The sequence below is a fragment of the Morone saxatilis genome, unplaced genomic scaffold (assembly GCF_004916995.1).
Source record: "Morone saxatilis isolate NCDOM2014 unplaced genomic scaffold, NCSU_SB_2.0 Contig23, whole genome shotgun sequence".
In the NCBI taxonomy this organism is placed as follows: Eukaryota; Metazoa; Chordata; class Actinopteri; family Moronidae; genus Morone; species Morone saxatilis.
Window position 1 is genome coordinate 1,781,724 of NW_023339796.1, and position 17,877 is coordinate 1,799,600.

The 17,877-nt window shown below is 40.6% G+C and overlaps 1 protein-coding gene across 1 annotated transcript in view; it reads right to left on the reverse strand.

The window, feature by feature from the left end:
- Window positions 1-17,877, reverse strand: part of slco5a1b (solute carrier organic anion transporter family member 5A1b) — a gene marked incomplete in the record, with an annotated part of 195,945 nt that overhangs the window by 84,721 nt on the left and 93,347 nt on the right. Inside the window, 1 exon segment of the mRNA XM_035671467.1 lies at window positions 5,867-5,931. Coding sequence (XP_035527360.1) covers window positions 5,867-5,931 — 65 coding nt within the window.

Genomic DNA, 17,877 nt, shown 5'->3' on the forward strand with positions numbered 1-17,877 from the left:
TGTGTGTGTGTGTGAGTGTCTGCTTCATGAATATTCTCTTTCAAATGCAGCTCTGTTTTCTGGCACCTGGGCAGGCAGCAAACAACAACAATACTGTATCATTACGAGCGATGCTATCACTCCGCTCTCCTCCAGCCACAGTAACCACAGACAGGAAAATATTCTCAGTGAAATCATTATGAAAGCCGTTCATTGTGGCTCAGTGGGCAGAGAAAGACAACAAACAGCACTGCCAGGGCGAGAGGTTCTATTCAACAATATCTCCTGCAATATTGTGAAATAAGGATGAACTCTGAAATCCAGATTATCTGTTGTGGATGCGGATTATGTAGAGATTACATTCCTCCACCGTGCATTGGATAATGTGACAAAAGCACAAATTGGACGGACTGTGTCTGTTTGTTGCATTAAAAGATTATCCCACAGTTATGTTTAAACAAGTAAAACAGTTTTAGTCAGTGTTGAGATTACAGGCAACTAGAGCAGCAACTGAAGCATCGGAAGGAAAGCTGTAGTCGGATAAAATGAGACACTTTTTTTTATCTGTTTTGGATTTAAATCATATTTTAGACTTTTAAATTTAAAAAAAAAGGTTATATGCTAATCAAAAACTAAAGGGTGAGGGTTATCAATTGACCCTTCCTGAGTCCCGCCCCTTTTTGCTCTGTGCTCCAATTGACAGTTGAGCAAGGTGCAGTCAGAACCCCAGTCAACTATCTCCTTTCCTGTACTTGGATATTCTTTATGCTAGACGTATGGTTACAAGATAAAAGTGACATAGTCAAATCTTAGGTTAGCTATGTTATCAAAATGTTAGCTAGTTAATCTACATCAATAAGTAGCTAGCTAATCTACATTAATTGTTAGTTAGTTCGTTTTGCTGACATTAACTAACTTGAGATGTGACTATAGAAAAAGTTGAGTTTTTTGACCGCGGCTTGCTCAACTGTTAAAGGAGTACAGAACAAAAAGGGGCAGGACTTTAGAAGGGTCAATTGATGGAAAATGTTCCATCCACAATATTACAATGTCAGATATCAAACTCTATTCTGCCTCCTGCCCTTTACTACCTTTTTGCTGAAAAAATGATTTATTGAAGGTTATCAAACTGGTTAAATTGTTGTTCAAGCTCATAATGGACACAGGGTCAAATCTGAATCTCAAATCAATTTAAATCAACAAGCTAGTCTGTGTTTGTGTAAACGTGAGCGTCTGTGCCTGCCCGCCTGTATTCTTGTGCAGTGAGTGTGTTAAGAGGTGATGGAAAGGACCATCCACTGTTGTTTTTTTGTTTTTTTTTTGTTTCATTAGCTCCTTCCCTCCTCCCTGCCTCCCTCTATTTGTGAAATCGCTCTTTCAGGCAGATTGGAAGCGCCTTGATTTGCAGTGAACAAAACGAGCTGGCCAGGGTGGAGGGGGATTAGTGCCACTCCAGGACAATTATAATCTGGTTGCTGCCACGGCAACCGTATCTCCTACCTCCCTCCCAACACACACACATTCTCTTAATTGGACGCAAGTCTCAGTGTGGAAACAACGGTGCAGAGTTCTCCGTGGCCTCGATGAGGTCGTGTTCAATCGCGAAGCCACGTGAGGTAACGGCGGTCAGACTGGAGGAAAATGTAGACATTTAACAAGCAGCAGCGGGTCACAGGAACCTTTATAAAGAACTGAAATGAGGATGTTTGAGATTTTAATGAAGGCTTGTAATCTATCAAAGCCACTGAGTAGTCACTGTGTGAGCAATGAAACCAAAAAGCATGTTTATCTCTTGATCCTACAAAAGCACTGCTGGGCAAGAAATAGACTGTGTATCATTTAATGTCCTTGGGATATAAGCTCAGTGGTCACTTTATTAGGTACACCGTTACAATCTAATGCAATCAAATACAAAGGCTTTGCGTGTTAAGATATAGGAGGACCTATTGGTGGAAGGATATATATAAATTGAATATAATATTCACAGGTATGTTTTTATTAGTATATAATAACCTGAAAATAAGAATTGTTGTTTTTGTTACCTAAATATGAGCCATTTTTATATACAGAAGGATAGGTTCACCATAGTTTTTTCCTACAAGCTTGGAAGGCTAGTGGCTAGATGTTACTAATCCTACATCTAATTTTACGTTATATTTATTATATAATACTTTCAATGTAATGCAGTCCGATACAAGACCACCACAAGAGTGAATGTATAACTTTGTATATAGACCTCTTTCACAAGCAGTTTGGCGTGGGGTAAACACAGGTGTTACCAGTGATACTAATTAAGGCTCCATTCCATTCAGATCAAACAATCAAGGTGCTGCTATTGTATTGCTATTGCTGCTATTGTCCAACTATTGGAAAACTGGCTCTGCAGCACTAAACGGTCTCTCCAACTGTTTTCAGATATCTCGCTAACAAACTGACATGTCCTGCTCTCATGTATTTTGCATTTTCTCTGATTTATTCAAGTGTTTCCTTTATTTTTGAAATTACCTGCACTTAGAGTTAGAAAAGCAGATATTTCAACTAAAGACATCACATCAATATGCTAACTGAAGCTTCAATGCATTTGCTGTCCTGAATTCCAAAGACCAAAAAAAAAAAATCAGCGATGAGAAAAGGCAAATTGCGGCCTGAATTTCTCAGAAACATGATACGTGAGGAATTTGGAAGTGTGGTCACGAATCATGAATGACCCACGAAGAATGAACAGCAGGGGATGTGCTGATTCACTCAGAGACAATTGGGCTGGACATGAAGGCTGCTGAAGGATGACACTTCTGCTGCTGCAGGGACCAAACCTCTAAGACTCTATGATGCTGCTTAGTCCGCCTGGTTTCTCACCTTTATCCACATCACACAGAAGGATGAAACATATCGGTGCCTGTAAACAGTATTGACTCAAAATTTTTTACTGTACTTCCAAGCATATTCAAGTTTTGTTCTTATAAATAAACTTAAATATACTAAAGATTGTTTGGCATGTTACTTTGTCTAAGGTAGCTTTTGGCATTAAAGACCAATTTTCTGTTGACCAGGGTCAAAGAAGGTTAATTGATCCACTGTAATTCAGAGATGTAAACCAGCGGAGAGGACCATTGCTTTTTGCACTGGATGATTGCTTCACCATCACTGGCTCATACATGTTTGGCTACCAGCTGACTAGTAACATCCAATCATACTCATGTAGGTTTACAGAGCAGCTTTTATAACTTGGTGTGCTCATGTCAACACCACCCCGACCACCTTCTACAGTATGTGCTAAGATTGTTGGCTTTACTAAGACGTAATGTTCATGTATCTCTTTATCTCCACACTTGGAGAGAGAGGTCTAGCTGAGGGGAATAGGGGTATAGGGGAAAAATAACGTTGGCTTGTTTGTATATTTTTTAACCGATCACAATCTTCTTGGGTGGCGCTAAGCCCAGGATGCAGCGACGGTGCCCTTGCAAAATAGTGTCTGAAGATAGTGGAAGGGAATCCCTGTCAATGGCAGGCGTATACCCACAGCCTACTTCCTCTGAGCCGGACTAATTAAAGGGGGATTCGTTCTCCCGGGAGAATCCTTGTTTCTGCTCAGATTCTTTGCGAGCTACCTTAAACAGCAGAGCCTCTCCCACCAAATCTTAACTGTACAACTATTTGCCATTAATGGTCAGTTTCTTGACATAAGTGTCTCTGCCTGCATTGCCCAACAGGGATGATCCTCGCTAACATATAAGGCCACTGTGATGTCCTTTACTTTTTATTAATTCCAGAATGACCCCACAAGGAGTAGATGGACATAGTTGCTCATGCTAGATTACAAAAGAGACAGAACAAGTAAGTAAGGGATAATGCCCGATTAGGTATCAGTTGCCTCCGCGGAGTCCAATCATTTGTGATTAAGGACAACTCGAAGGGCATAATCCTGTTTATACCATGGTCATTTGCCAAAAAAAAAAAAGAATAAGATCATTCATTTATATTTTCATGCGTCTTGCAATCAAAATCTAATGTTTTCTACCAGCTATAACTCCATTTCTCTGGTAACACCTGAGGGTTTGACTAATACCTGGAAAAACCCTTACCAAACTGTAAGATTCTCATGCAATGGAAATGCTGTTCACTACTCCAGTAAATACAACAAACCTTAGATTCGACCTGGAACTACTTAATAGGTGTCCTACATCAGGACTTAATGGACACCCTGCAGCCAATCATAAAACCTGTTAGCAAAGACCTACAATAATTATATATTATATTTATAATTCTAAAAAGTCTGGAATAAAGCTTTCTGCAGATGCAAACTGAGGCAAAATAAAGTCAGTTCAAACTACTTATGTTTGTGTTTAAGTCGACACTGCTCTTCACATGCCGGATTGTCAGGTGCATAAACTTATACAACCCCACAATAATTTATGTTCTGTTTTACTGTTCGACTGTTTTGTCTTTATTGGTTTTATTGCATGCAATTTTTTCCCCATTACCTTTGCTGCAGCAACAACTTAATTTCCCCACAGGGATCAATAAACTTTCATGTTATCTTCGTTTCAAATATACACAGGCATCAATGAGAAAATGAGAATTCATTTCTCCGCCTGCAAAATAAACCCAACACTCGAACCTGCAGGCCTGTTCCTCACAGAGTCCGCCAGCAAACAATTCGTCTCCTCTGCACTCTTGAGAAACTAACTTTTCTTTTTTTTGTATTTTTAACCTGTCAGCTGTGATGTAGTATGCTAATATTGTTATTTTACAGTGTATGATAAAACTATAATAAACACCGTATGGGGTGATGATGGATGTTTTGTTGCAGGTTGTAACTTGCAGACTTGTTTTTGCTATTTCTCTATCTGCCAGCCTGTGATGGAGGGATTTACTCTGCTTCTCTCCCTCTCTCATTCTTACAACAGAGGTTCGATTGGCCATAATTGGCTCCTGTTTGCAGCTAGGTATTGATCACCTCGATAGACCCTCCATTGCACCCTTCCTCCTCCACCCTCACAACTTCTCCCTCCCTCATTCTCCTTATTTTCCTCCTCCCCCGTTTTCTAACGGCCTCTTTCTCTCTCTCTCAGACCTCGCTGCTGCCACTTTGATAAGCATGGTGAATGGCGTGCCGTCATCGGTGCAGACTAACTCTTGAATCAATAGGCGAGAGCAGAAGCTCAGCAGTCTATTTCCCGCAGAGATGGAGGAGAATAGCAATGCTACGAGATGAAAACCAAGAGGAAGAGAGGCTGAGATTGAAAGACAGAGGTAGCAGGGATGGAGTACATGCCAAACATCAGAAATGTTGTTACAATATTTTTCTTAAGAGATTTAGCTTTGTTGTTTTGTTACTTTGTTATTCATTGATTAACATAAGCACAATTATAAAGCATGTATGCAATACAGTGAGTGGTAAAAGAGAATGAAAGTAAGGGACGCTGAATGCAATTTACTTCTTCAGAAACTCAAAACCTCCTTAGACAGGAAATGCTACAGCACAAAAACATACTTTCAACGATAGTGTGCTTTCAACAGAGGCCCTTTGCTGTTTCAACATGACAATGCCTTCCGTGCACAAAGCCAGAATCATAAAGAGGCTGCCTGGCCTGCACAGAACCCTGATCTAAACCCTATCCTGCACCTGGAATGCAAACTGCAAGCCAAAACTCATCAACCAACACCCGTGTTGGACCTAACTAATGTTCCTGTGGTTGAATGGGAGCAAATCCCTGTAGCCAGACTCCAAAAGAGTATTAATAGTGAGTTGTCCACATACGTTTGGCCCTTTAGTGTAGGATGATTCTGACTGGGTTGAAGACTCATATCATAATTTGTTGCTCATCATCTAAATGTTTGATTTAACTTGAAAGTGAAAGTGAAGAGTGTAAACTGATGTACTCACATCGGCGACTCCAGCCTCCAGGATGCTGAGCTTGGCTTCCTTCTCCAGAGCTGCTTTCTGCTGAACTACAGTAAGGAAAGAACAGAGAGGAAAAAACATTATTAATAAACTGAAAAATGTCAAATGCAGATTTTTGTTACGGTTTTACAGGAAATCATAATGGAATATTGTTCACGCCTGTGTGTGTAGAAACAAACAGCCCCACATGAAACCTCAGCACTGCTTTCTAAATCAGCTAAACAATCATCTACACAGGCTAAAATAGACAGACAATAATAACAGAATAAAACAGCAATCTACATTACAGTACTCTTACTCTCCGTACAGTTTAAAGTGGTTAAACCTTAAAATTTGATTTATCTCTGGTGTCCACAATAATGTGCAGTATGCATCCCTGTGTGTACTACTATTAATCAATGGTACGAAATTCCGCCAAACCAGCTTTTAATCTCTGCACTCGACTGATTCACAGAAAATCAATGCGTCCTCCTCTCTCCTGAGCTTTAAACACACACAGTGTATATACAGCAGAACCAGAACCTCATTGATCCAAACACCTCGGAAATGCAATTTGGTTTGACCAGTGAAACTTACAGATACATCCTAAAGCTAAAGTTTCTACTGTCACTGGATTAAGACACATAACACAAATATTTTGACATTGTTCATATTAGAGCACATTATCATTAATGTGTCTTTTTAATGTCCTTCCTTTCATGTGTTTTATGTACTACTCAATTCAGAGAACACAAACAAAAATTAAGAATTAGATTCTTCACTGCATTACTTTCTTTACATTCTGTACAGGTAACAGGCCCCAAGAGGTAAACAGTTTGAAGTTATGGAAGTCTGAAGAACCCTGGTGTGCCTTGATCCTTCTGATTGTGGGTAGTAAGATCCACCAGAGCGTACGGTGTGAGTGTCAACTACAGCTTCTGTGTGAGTCCAGTGTGAAAGCAGAAACTTGTGATCTTTTCCTAACCCTGACCAAGTCATTTTGGTGCCTAAACCTAACCAAACTGCAACTTCAGTAAGCTTTATTTTGAAAGTATAAAGTATAAATCCACATTTATTATTGCTAACATTACTAACGGAATGAGCACATGTTGAAAATGTGACATTTCCATGTTTAGGTGAGGCAAAACATGACACTGCCCTGGTGGACAGGGGTGTGTAATACATGCTTGGATTCTGGATTTATGACTTTATGTGTCGAGAAGACAAACCATAATGGTTTGATTTAGACTTTTTAGACTCGCCACACATTGGAATTTGAACTGTAATGGTTGTAAAAGTAGTTGGGGTTATCATGTGAGCACTTCTCAGACAAAAACAATCCATGTTATCAATCACATTTCCTATTTTAGACATGACACTCCAGCTTGTAAAGTGGTGAGCAGGTAGGGGGTCATAATCATATTGTACAGCTGGTGAATGTTTCTTCTGTTTCTTTCCCCTCAGATACTGCTAAACTCACCTCACTACAGCCATCCTTTAAGTTCAGTGCCAAGCCTACACTGAAATGTGAATTTTAGCATACAGTTGGTGAAGCTGGTGATGTCACTGGGGTTATCATGACACGAACGTTTGCTGAATTAGGCCAACAACACCTCCACAGGGCTTGACAATAAATTCTGCCGTTCCAGAACCAAATGAGCTATTACTGTAGCATATCTTCACTTTATGAAATATGAATTTTTCCCCTGACCTGCCGCCAGGCAAATATTACATCAAATTTCCACACAAATAGAATTAAACCCTGCACAGAGCGCTTTTTTTTCATCGCCTTAAAGTGAAACAAATGGAGGGCTACAATTGAAATACACGACAGAGCACATATTAAAGCCAGAACAAAATGTTATGGGAAAAAAAAGAAAGGATACATAATTGCATTCACTTTACTTTGCATCTGAATACACCGGTGTGGAGACAGAGAGCGAGTCTCCTTTGTTGACACACCAGGCAGATGAAGGATATGCAAATAGCGAGCCACAGTCCTCCAAATTCACCCACAGCTTTTATAATCAGTCTTTCAATCTGTCAGAGCATATTTCGCCAGTGTTGTCAAGTCTTGTGTAACCACAAACCTTGAGCTTAAACACTAAATGAGTAGCTCTTTACAATGTACAAAACCACATCATTCACCTATATGTGAATATTAAATACTCTGTTAGCACTTACATCTCTAATAGCTAAAAATAAGTATATACATATGGTACACATATTAAGTGTGCGGTACCTTGAAGTGCATTATATGATGGTAGGTATTCAAGTAGGAAGATAGACTAGGTTACATAGTGTAATAAAACCACTGTGAAGTGTTTCTAGTAGAGAAGTGGCTGACTGGTTTGCATCCAGGCCCCAGACAGAGACATATGAACACCTTGTCTTCGATAGCCAAGTGGGCTGACATGTCTTAATAATGCTGTCAGCAGGTAGCAACTCCAGGCTCGGCTCTCTTCAGCGAGAAATAAAAGCTGAAGTGGCTGAATTGGTTTGTCAGCGTCGCCTCTTCTTCTGTTCACTGAAGAGCATATGAATAGACTTCTGGTTCAGTGTTACACGTGTCTGATGGAGACGTCGGTTGCTTCGTGTTACTGTTGTCCCTTCAGATCATCAGGTGTTTTTGCATCACTAAATGGGGAGTGGTCAGAAGTGCTGAAATAGTTCACCCACAGAGAGCAGCGCAGCAGTTATATGTCATTAACCCCTGATTTGCTTTTGGAAGCTGCATTAATTAATTGACTTTTACTTGCATTAACACAACTCCTCACAGTCTTTAAAGGCTGCAGCCACAGGATTCTCCTTCACCTCACTTTCTTTTGGTAAAACCAATTATAAGCCTTACACTGCCCAAAGTTACAAGAAAATGAGTCTACACTGGCACACAGACTACTTGTGTGATGGCTGCTCTACCATTAGTTATGTCCAGAGCTGTAGCCAGGATTTTAGAAAAAGTGAGGTCGGAGCTTGTGTTGCACTTGGTTGTTCAAATGAAATGTGAAAAGAGAGTTGGAGAGAGAAGTTCAAACACTGGCTGTTTTTCTCAACTTTGCACAGGTGGCCAATCACAGTGGGAACGGAGTGTGACTGTCGGATCGTTGGTTTTTGAAAGTTGGATGGATACTGGCGCCCTAATGTGACGTCAGAAAGGTGTGAGGGGGAGGGTGTTTCCAGAGCTATTTTATAACTGTCTGATAGCAATTCTGACAGAGTATGGCCCCTTTCCTCTGGCCTCTAGAGTACAGTCAGAGGGATTTCAGACTAATATTACAAAGCAGTATACCATAAAAACGAGACTAGCCAAACTTTTGTCAGATCACATTGCACCAATATATGTACCCCACCAGACAAAGAACCACAATCTCCAATGATTCTTGAAAGAGCTGAAGACCGTTTTAAGCTGACGTCATGCCGCTGGCCAGATATCACTTCCCAATCTGCAAAGTTTCATTTTGGGAGAGATAGGGAGGAAAAGGGGTTTGTTTAGAAGTTTGTTTTGCAGTAAATAATACATTATTGCAGCTTTAACTTTCTTTCATTTTACAGATTAAATCAGTTTTATTTGTTTCAATCTGATGCTGTCACTCCTTTTGTTAGAGCCATTTCTTTCTAACTGCGACTATTGTCACTTACTTTAAATGAAAGTTGTAGTGGTGCCAATGCATTGATTTCCCCAAAACGTTTTAAAGGATTAATTAAGTTCAAATGAAACACAGGCGGAGACAGTAAACAGCAGGCAACTTTGGGACCAGACTCAGTGAAACAAGTAAAGACTCCGTTGCCTAAAGTGCCTTTGGTAATTGGTGAGGCAAAACCTATTTGACTTGCATCTGCAGGAAAGCCTAATTGACAGGCTCACACACACAGAAACACCTACAGACACACACACATTTAATTCCTGATACAGAATCAGAGTTAAAAGCCTGATATACCCAAACACAAACAAACATGAAAGCGCTCGACATGATTTTCGTTGGGAGGGAATCAGAAAACCCCGCAGCAACACAGGCACCCGTCTGGTTCCCCGGAGTGACTTGCCACGCGGCCAGCGAGCGTGACTACATCACAGGCGCCGCACTCCCTCTAATTAGCGAACAAGTCTTTGGACCTCCCAACACCGCGGCACTGCGGCCTCTCCGAAATGTAGCCAAGAGCTACCCGGACCATCCATTCCTCTCCTCTCCTGCAGACTACAAATGAGTCCAAGTCGGATGAGAGCACTGCTCGTGAACAGGCGAGCCGAGGTGCCTCATTTGTACCCCAGCGAGCTTTCTCTCCAAAACCCAAATTGGATCCATTTTTAAGAAGCTGCAATGGGCTGGGTGTCATGATCAGACCAACTGGCGACTTTTCTTAGCCTGGCTGGCAGCGCAGTGTGAAAATAAGCCGTAATGTGACAAAATAGGAATGAAGCAGCAATGGACTACAGACTCAGAGCGAGTTGAAGGAAAATGATCTATACTCAGATTATTCTCTTTTTTCCATTTGAGGAATATTCCATCTTCCATTGTACCTCTCAGATACATTTGGACTGTGGGGAAAAAATTGGGCCTGAAGGAAGTAACGAGAACCAAATCTCATTTCTACAAAAGGGGCCCCTTTATTTTCCCTCCAAAACACACGGAGACGCTTCATTTGTCACCCGGGCCGCCCCTGTCCTGAATTTTGCTTTATGTTAACTCAATGTATCTGAGGCGCCTAGAGGGAAACACAGCGAGTGCTGGGGATTCAGAAATGCTTCATTTTTCACTGTTGACAAAAGGGAAAGGCCCAGGCTGGCTCCACGAGTCCTGGACAGACAGAATAGAAGCTTTCGCAGCACCGAGGGGTCGTTATTTCAACCACTAACCACCCCCCACCCACACAACCTCCATACCTCTCACTCACCCTCCTGGGTACATTTCAGGAGCCGTATAATGAGAAGAAAACAACAGCCATCCTTCAAAAGCAAAGGCAGGGAGAGCAGCACACTGCAGTGACACAGTACAGGGATGTAATCACATTAGTTGATCATGAGAGCGACGATCCCTGGGCAAATTAAAATATATCGCTGGCTTTTTCTTCAGTGCCCCTGCAAGATCTGCTCCAATGCTCTCAACCATCACTGAATGTCTTACAGATGATAAAAAGGACAACAGGAAAAAAAATGCTGCAGCAAATAAAAACAGCCAGAAGAAAAAAAATTTTGTAGTTAATATAAAAAACAAAAGCTGATCTTAAAGCCTTTTATGGGAAGTCAAGTTCAGACATCTAACTTGAGTGGGGAAGCTGATTTAAAAAAAAAAAACATCTGCACCAAATATGCGACCAAAAATTATATATTTATTTTCTTGTATATAAGTCTTATTTTGTCTTTTTTCAAAATATTAAAATATGAGTTTGTATAGTTTGGGTAATGAAAGGAGCTAAAATGGAGTCAAGTATTATTGTTATGTAGTATTGAATATGAGCAAATCTATTCAGGACATTAGAACATAAATTACTCTACATGCTGGACAAAACTGTATCACTCAATATTCTACGAGTACACTGTAGACAAAGTAACACCATCACACCTGCTGCTACCAAGTTGTCATATTCGGTGTCAATTAGTATTTTCAGCTCAGCTATAAAAGAGGCGAACACTCGAAAATGGGATTTTCTTTAGCAGCGCAGCCAATTCTAAATATAGATTTGTTCACTTTTTCAACCAAAAGTAAAAAACTAACAAAGAGGAATAATCATGTGTGCCCAAGATACAGAAAAACGCTAAAAAAATGTTACAGAAATGCCAAAATGATCAGTCTGGAAAATTACAACAATATATGACAGAAACTGCATCAACAAACACAGACATCAGACACACTAGTACACAAAGGGCGGATACATACTAGAAACACTGCTGTATCTCTGTGCTGGTTTAGTTACTTAAAAGTTAAATTTTTATTCATAAAGTGTTTGTGTTATTTTGTCTAACCCGCTGTCTCATATTAAGCCATAAATAACAAACACAGAGCAGACTTTTTCCCCATAAAATACACAAATTTCTGACATTTTTTAAATGAACTCTTCATCTCATAACTGACGCCACGAGTCACGAGTATTTCTGTCAAAACAGATTTGCCTGTCGTTTTTTCAGAAGCATCTTAATTAGATATGGTTTCGCTCTCACTTGCATTAATTTGATTTCTGATATCAACTTTTCAGCCTTCAATCTGTTCCTTGTTGATCCCCTCGCACCCCCCACCCCTGGGTGTTACTGCCTGCAGTAATCTGGGATGCAGTATGAACCAGCAGCAGCGGCTTGGGTTGTATTTATGTGTGTGGGTGTGTGGGGCAGGGGGGACTCCATGAAGACAATGCCATGTGTAATTAAATTCAAAAGCAGGGGGCCGAAATGGCATCCAGGGCCACCTGGGGGACGAGAGACCATTAAAGGAGGAGAGAAAGAGGCAGACAGAGAGAGAGAGAGATGTAAAGACTGAGAGAAAAGAGGAGAGAGAGGGTGACCGACAGATGGGGGAGACAAAATGAGAGGTGGGAGAAAGAGTGACAGAGACAGATAAAGAAGAGGTGAGGGAGGAGGAGGAGGAGGAGGCGAGGAAGACAGGAAAATGATTTGAAGAGAGAGGAGGAGGGAAATGGACTGAAAATGAAAAAAATCTGATGGAAAGCTAAGACAAGAAAGGAGGAAGAAAGGAGTAAGAGAGAGGAAGGAGAGTAGAAAGGAGAGATAAATTGAAAGAGATGGAGAGGATAGGGAACAGAAAATAGAGAATATGACCAAAAAACTTTGATCTACGTGCTACATAACACAGCTAAAGGAACTCAGTAAATCTGTGACTGTGTCACTGTGAGATACAGTAAGGATGATTATCTGCCAAAAATATTCAGAGAGTTTCCAATTTCTTTTTAATTCTAAAACATATGTATATATATTATTATTATTGGAGACTGATCATATTAACCTGACTGAAAAGGGCAAAATATACAGGTGATTAGATCAACAAGCTCTATTAAACTCTTACTGAAGCAAGAGTAGAATCTTTTGCATCCTCTCTCATGCTGTAGATGCCAGTATTTCCTCACAGGACACTGACTATAAACCACTGTGGTTCAGTGCATAGCTTCAAGCCTGGCAAGATGGATTCTCCCATGGTCTTGTGAGTCCAGCTGCCTCACAAGGTTACGATCAAATATTTTGTGAAGATTTATAGATATAGATATACAGAAATAAGCCATAAACTTACGACAAAGCTAATTTACTTCCATTAAACAGACATAAGACAACAGGACAGGTGTGATACATATTAACAACATTACCATGTACTGTTGCTCCCTGAATCTTTGCCTCCCGTGATGTCTCTAATATTATCATGTCAAATATAGGTCAATGTGGAAACAGGTCAGCTGGTTTCAGTCCTGCTCAATGTTTTGTTCCTGAAGCATTCAAATAAAACTGTACGTCCAAAGAATAAAGAAAAATGTCAAATTAAGTTTACAGTTATTTTCTTCAGGCGTAAAATGATAATGATGATTTTTCACGACCCGTCACCAAGACTCAAAGTTTGAAACCCATTCTTACAGAGGTCGAATTTGTCGCTTTCTGAAGTTGTTATAGCTCACTTTTATAGCAAACGACTTTCAGAAGACACAGAGCAACATTAGCATACTACTGGAACTCCAACATTCATTCTCCTTTTAACTCTGTTTGGGTCTCCACCACCTATCTGCCCTTTAGCTGCTAGACCTTCTACTTTATCACCAGTAAGTCTCTAGCTCTGTCTGTCTGCTGTTTGGTGCTGGGCAGGTAGTGTACAGTGAGTTTATCCACTGAAAACAGCTGATGGCAGAAACATTGCCAGTATGAGAATTTAACTGCCAGATTTCTACATAATCTGCTCCAGTTATCCACTCTCCATTTCCTTTTAAAAGATTTTGACATTAAACATTAATCGAAGAATCAGAGAATATTTTCTGAGGGTATTTTACCAATATTTCTTCACAAAATAAGCTCTAAATTCGCCTTCTACAGAATGATGTCACCTCTTGCTATAAAGTTAAAGTCGGGGTCATCGAGTCCACACCTCCCACAAGGAATATTTAGCGGAACTCCGGCATTATCCAGATACAATTACATAATGTGTTTGTTTGCCTTGTTGTGTTGAACTCTGTTCACCGCTTTAATTGATGACATTTAGCTCTTCCCTTCTGCTCCGTTTGATTCATTCACATTTTAAAAGGCAGGTATTAAAACAACCCTATTAGTTTACATAAACAATTCATTATGCTGATATGACACCGGGGACCCCGGTAGGAAAACATATCCCGACCACCCACAACAATTAATGACCGTGCATCAGCCGACGCCTCGCTGCACTGAGACAGGAAGCCTTATTCCAATAACAAGCGTTCATTAGCAGATCACCGCTCACACTATGAGATATAAACCCAAATAAATCAGCAATGTTTCTAACCCTTTATGTTTTACTAGGATAACTCCACTGGATGTTTGGCATTCACACAGTACACAGCCACTCTCCCACTGGAGCAGTTGGGAAGTGCGTAAAAGAGGTTTTCTTTCTGAGAGGGAATTGTCATAAAAACTAATATTCCCCAAGTGGAGGTGACCTTTGAGAAATTGAGTCTTGAATCATAAAACCCAATACTCCACAAATGGAACTGACCTCCAGTATGTGGGGGAAAAAATGAAATAAAACCCTGTTCTGGCTCCAAAATTGTGATGACAAACTAGATTTGTGCAAATTTTGCCTCCAGTCTCAGCTTTTTCCTACACCTCCACTCCCTCTTCATACCTCCCAATCTTTTTCCCTCTTTACCTTCCTTCTTAGTCGCTACTTTTCTCTCCTTAGGTCTCCTCTCTTCCTCATCATGAATCTGTCTCCAGCCTTCCCATTGTCCTTGTCTCCTTTTCCATCACCCATCTCTTCCCTGTCTTCTCTCCTTCCCCTCCTCTCTACATAACAACCAGTATTCCTTGTAACACGCCTTCAAATTTTGCACATCTAATAATAATAATAATAATAACTAACAATGTTCAAAAATCCCAGCACAAATGTTAATTTTAGTTCCCTTCAGCTCAGGCTGAATATCAACACTGTTTGGCTCCAACAACAAACCCTGTGACTTTGACATGGGAAGTTGTTGTTCATATCCGGCACCAACTGGCAAATTCTGCTTTCATTTCACCACGACCACAATCTTTCCTTGAAAGAGTGCTCTATCGATTTACTGTTAGACTGATTACTTATTATTATTTACTGTAGCATCCTTGTGGACTCGAAATGGACAGTTTAAAAAATAAGGAACAAAACCGATGCAGCAGAAAAGTCTAGTGCCTATATTACCCACAACGCAACTCGAGCACCAGCCCTTTTTCACAGCAACCACTTTGACATGCACTAGTAGGGTAAACACAGCTGTTACTGATACTAATTAAGGCTGCACTCCATTCAGGTCAGACAGAGTCATGGTGCTGCTGTTGGAATAAAACCCTCATTAGTGTTATTGGTTACATCTGTGTTTACCCTACTATTTCATGTCAAAATGGCTGCTGTGAAAAAGGCATGTTCTGTTGGTAACAGCTAATGTTGCAGAAATTACTGCTTGAGGCTACATGTAACCACACTGCCATTTTTCTTTCAAGCTTCACTGTCTTCAGTGCCTCAACCGACACTGACCCAAGTGACATTATTTGAGGCAATTTATCAGGATTTGTCATCAGGAGCCACAAAACAGTCTTATTCAGCTTTATTCACACAGCAGCAGTGTTTAACAAGTTCACACTTCACATAGCTCAAAGTTCAGTTCACGCAGATTAAAATGAACTACTTCATATTCATAATTCACAATTATGAAATTCACAGTCCAAAGAACGTCTCTCCTCAGTGGTCCACGGATGTAAATGCCAGAAAAATAAAAGTGAAACTTAAGTTCAGCCTAAAATTGTTTCTATTTTATTTGAGTTTTTATCAGCAGTATGTGAGCGTTGTTGTTGCTCGTGGGAGTTAACAACCCTCACATCCTCCTTCATTGCAAACAGATACATTAAGTTCACTATTAACCAAAAATGATGCATGAGCATGTTCAATAAACAGTGCACTTTTAGAGCGTTAATGCACTGTGCAGCAGTAGTACACCCCAAGACCTGTAAACAGACTTGATGTGTACAATCAGTTTAAAATGTACAGAGTTTTAGACTGTGTAAACTGTTTGGGTTTGGAAATTTGAGAATAAAAGCCGCTTTTGTAAGAAGAAAACAATATTGTAAATTAAAAAATCTCTCAAAGTATTGTTCTGGTATTGGTGCCATAATTCAGGTACAGTATTAGCATAAATAAAAGCCTACCTCTGCCCTGCGCTCTATTCCGTCTTCCTTTCCCCCAGTTTCTCTCACCTTCTCCTCCTCACTCGCTTCTATCTTCTTCTATCTTCTCGCCACCCATCTCTTATCCGCTTCCCTGCACTCTCCCTACTGCCCTCGTCTCTCCAGAGCAGAGTGTTTGTGGGGGGTGTTTATAGGGCTGATAAGTGGCAGATGACGATCGCTTGGCGGGGCCGGAGATAAGGCTGCCAAAGCTGGGGACGCCATCTATCAAACCTCCCACAGCCGAGCCAAACATCACCCAGCCGAGCAGCGAAGGAGGGGAGGGAGGACATGGAAAAGGTAACAACTCTCCATCTTCAGACACAGGAGGAACTCCCTGACAGACCGGCCGACATGCACTGGATAGTTTCTGTAAATAATGCTCAGTGTTGGTTTAGGCGCCATACGGGCGGGTATTAACTGCATCGGGACGATTCAGGTCAGGTGACACAATGACTGCAGATGGGAAATTGTAGTTTCAGGGTGTATTTACACATGTCTTGTTTGGATTGGCTGTTTCAAAACCAGGTCCAAGTAGACTTTCCAAATGGACTTGTGTAGCCATGGTGCTGATAAAATAAGCTGACCACTGGAATCAATCATAATCAGAATTAGAATAAGTCATATTTTTTGGCCAGGATCTTGCAAAGTATGACATATGCAATGATACAGTTGGCCCCCATGTTACTAAAGGAAGCACCCTATGAGCTGTAAAAGGAAGGACAGTCTGATGAAAATGGTCCAACTGCAAAGATGTATCAGACTAAGAGAAAAATAGATAATGGTGCAGGTTTGAAGTTTTTTTTTTTTTTTTACACTTTTTCCATTGTGACCTTTGGAATCCATCAACGTGAATTCAAGCTGACTACAGCTGCTGTTCTCTCTGAAGGGCGCAACTACAAACTTTTAACAGCCACCTTTTCAGTCTAAGGGGGTGAGCATTTGATTTTGAGTATGACTTAAACCTTTTGCAAAATGACTGCAGACCAAGTAATAGGATTGAGAAGTAATCAAACTACTGATTTCCATGAAGAAATGTAGCAGGATACAGTTCCTTTGAAAGATGTCATTAAGAAAAGTGCGAGCTGACTGCCACAGGGAACGAAGTCCTTCAGACACCATTAACACTCTTCTCTTTGACATGACCAGCTTTGATCTGCACGCATTGAGTGGGAAGCAACATGTTATGTGTGTACGTGATTCTCCATGAAAGTGTATGATGTCTGAATTGTGCCAGCATATAATTATAGGTCCTTATGTACATGTGACATATAAGGCTGGATAATGGAATAATAATGTATGCTTTTTGTAATGCACTCTTATTGCTTAAGGTTCCTCCCATATTCATTTTATCATTCTGTTCTGACTGAAGTAGCTTCCCCTCAGCTTTACAGAGCTTTAAAGCAAGTTTCACTCACTGGCTGTCTGGCCAGAAACTTTACTGGTTTAAGACACTCTCAATGCTCTTATAATGTTGTTTTCGGTGACAGCAGGCAGATATTTTCAGTAAAAAAGCTGTAAAAACCTGCTGTACACTACCTGCTCAGCATCAAATGGCAGACAGACACAGTTAGAGACTAGCTGGTGAACATAGTGGAGCATTTAGCAGCTAACGAGCCAGATAATTCCCTCAAGGGACCAA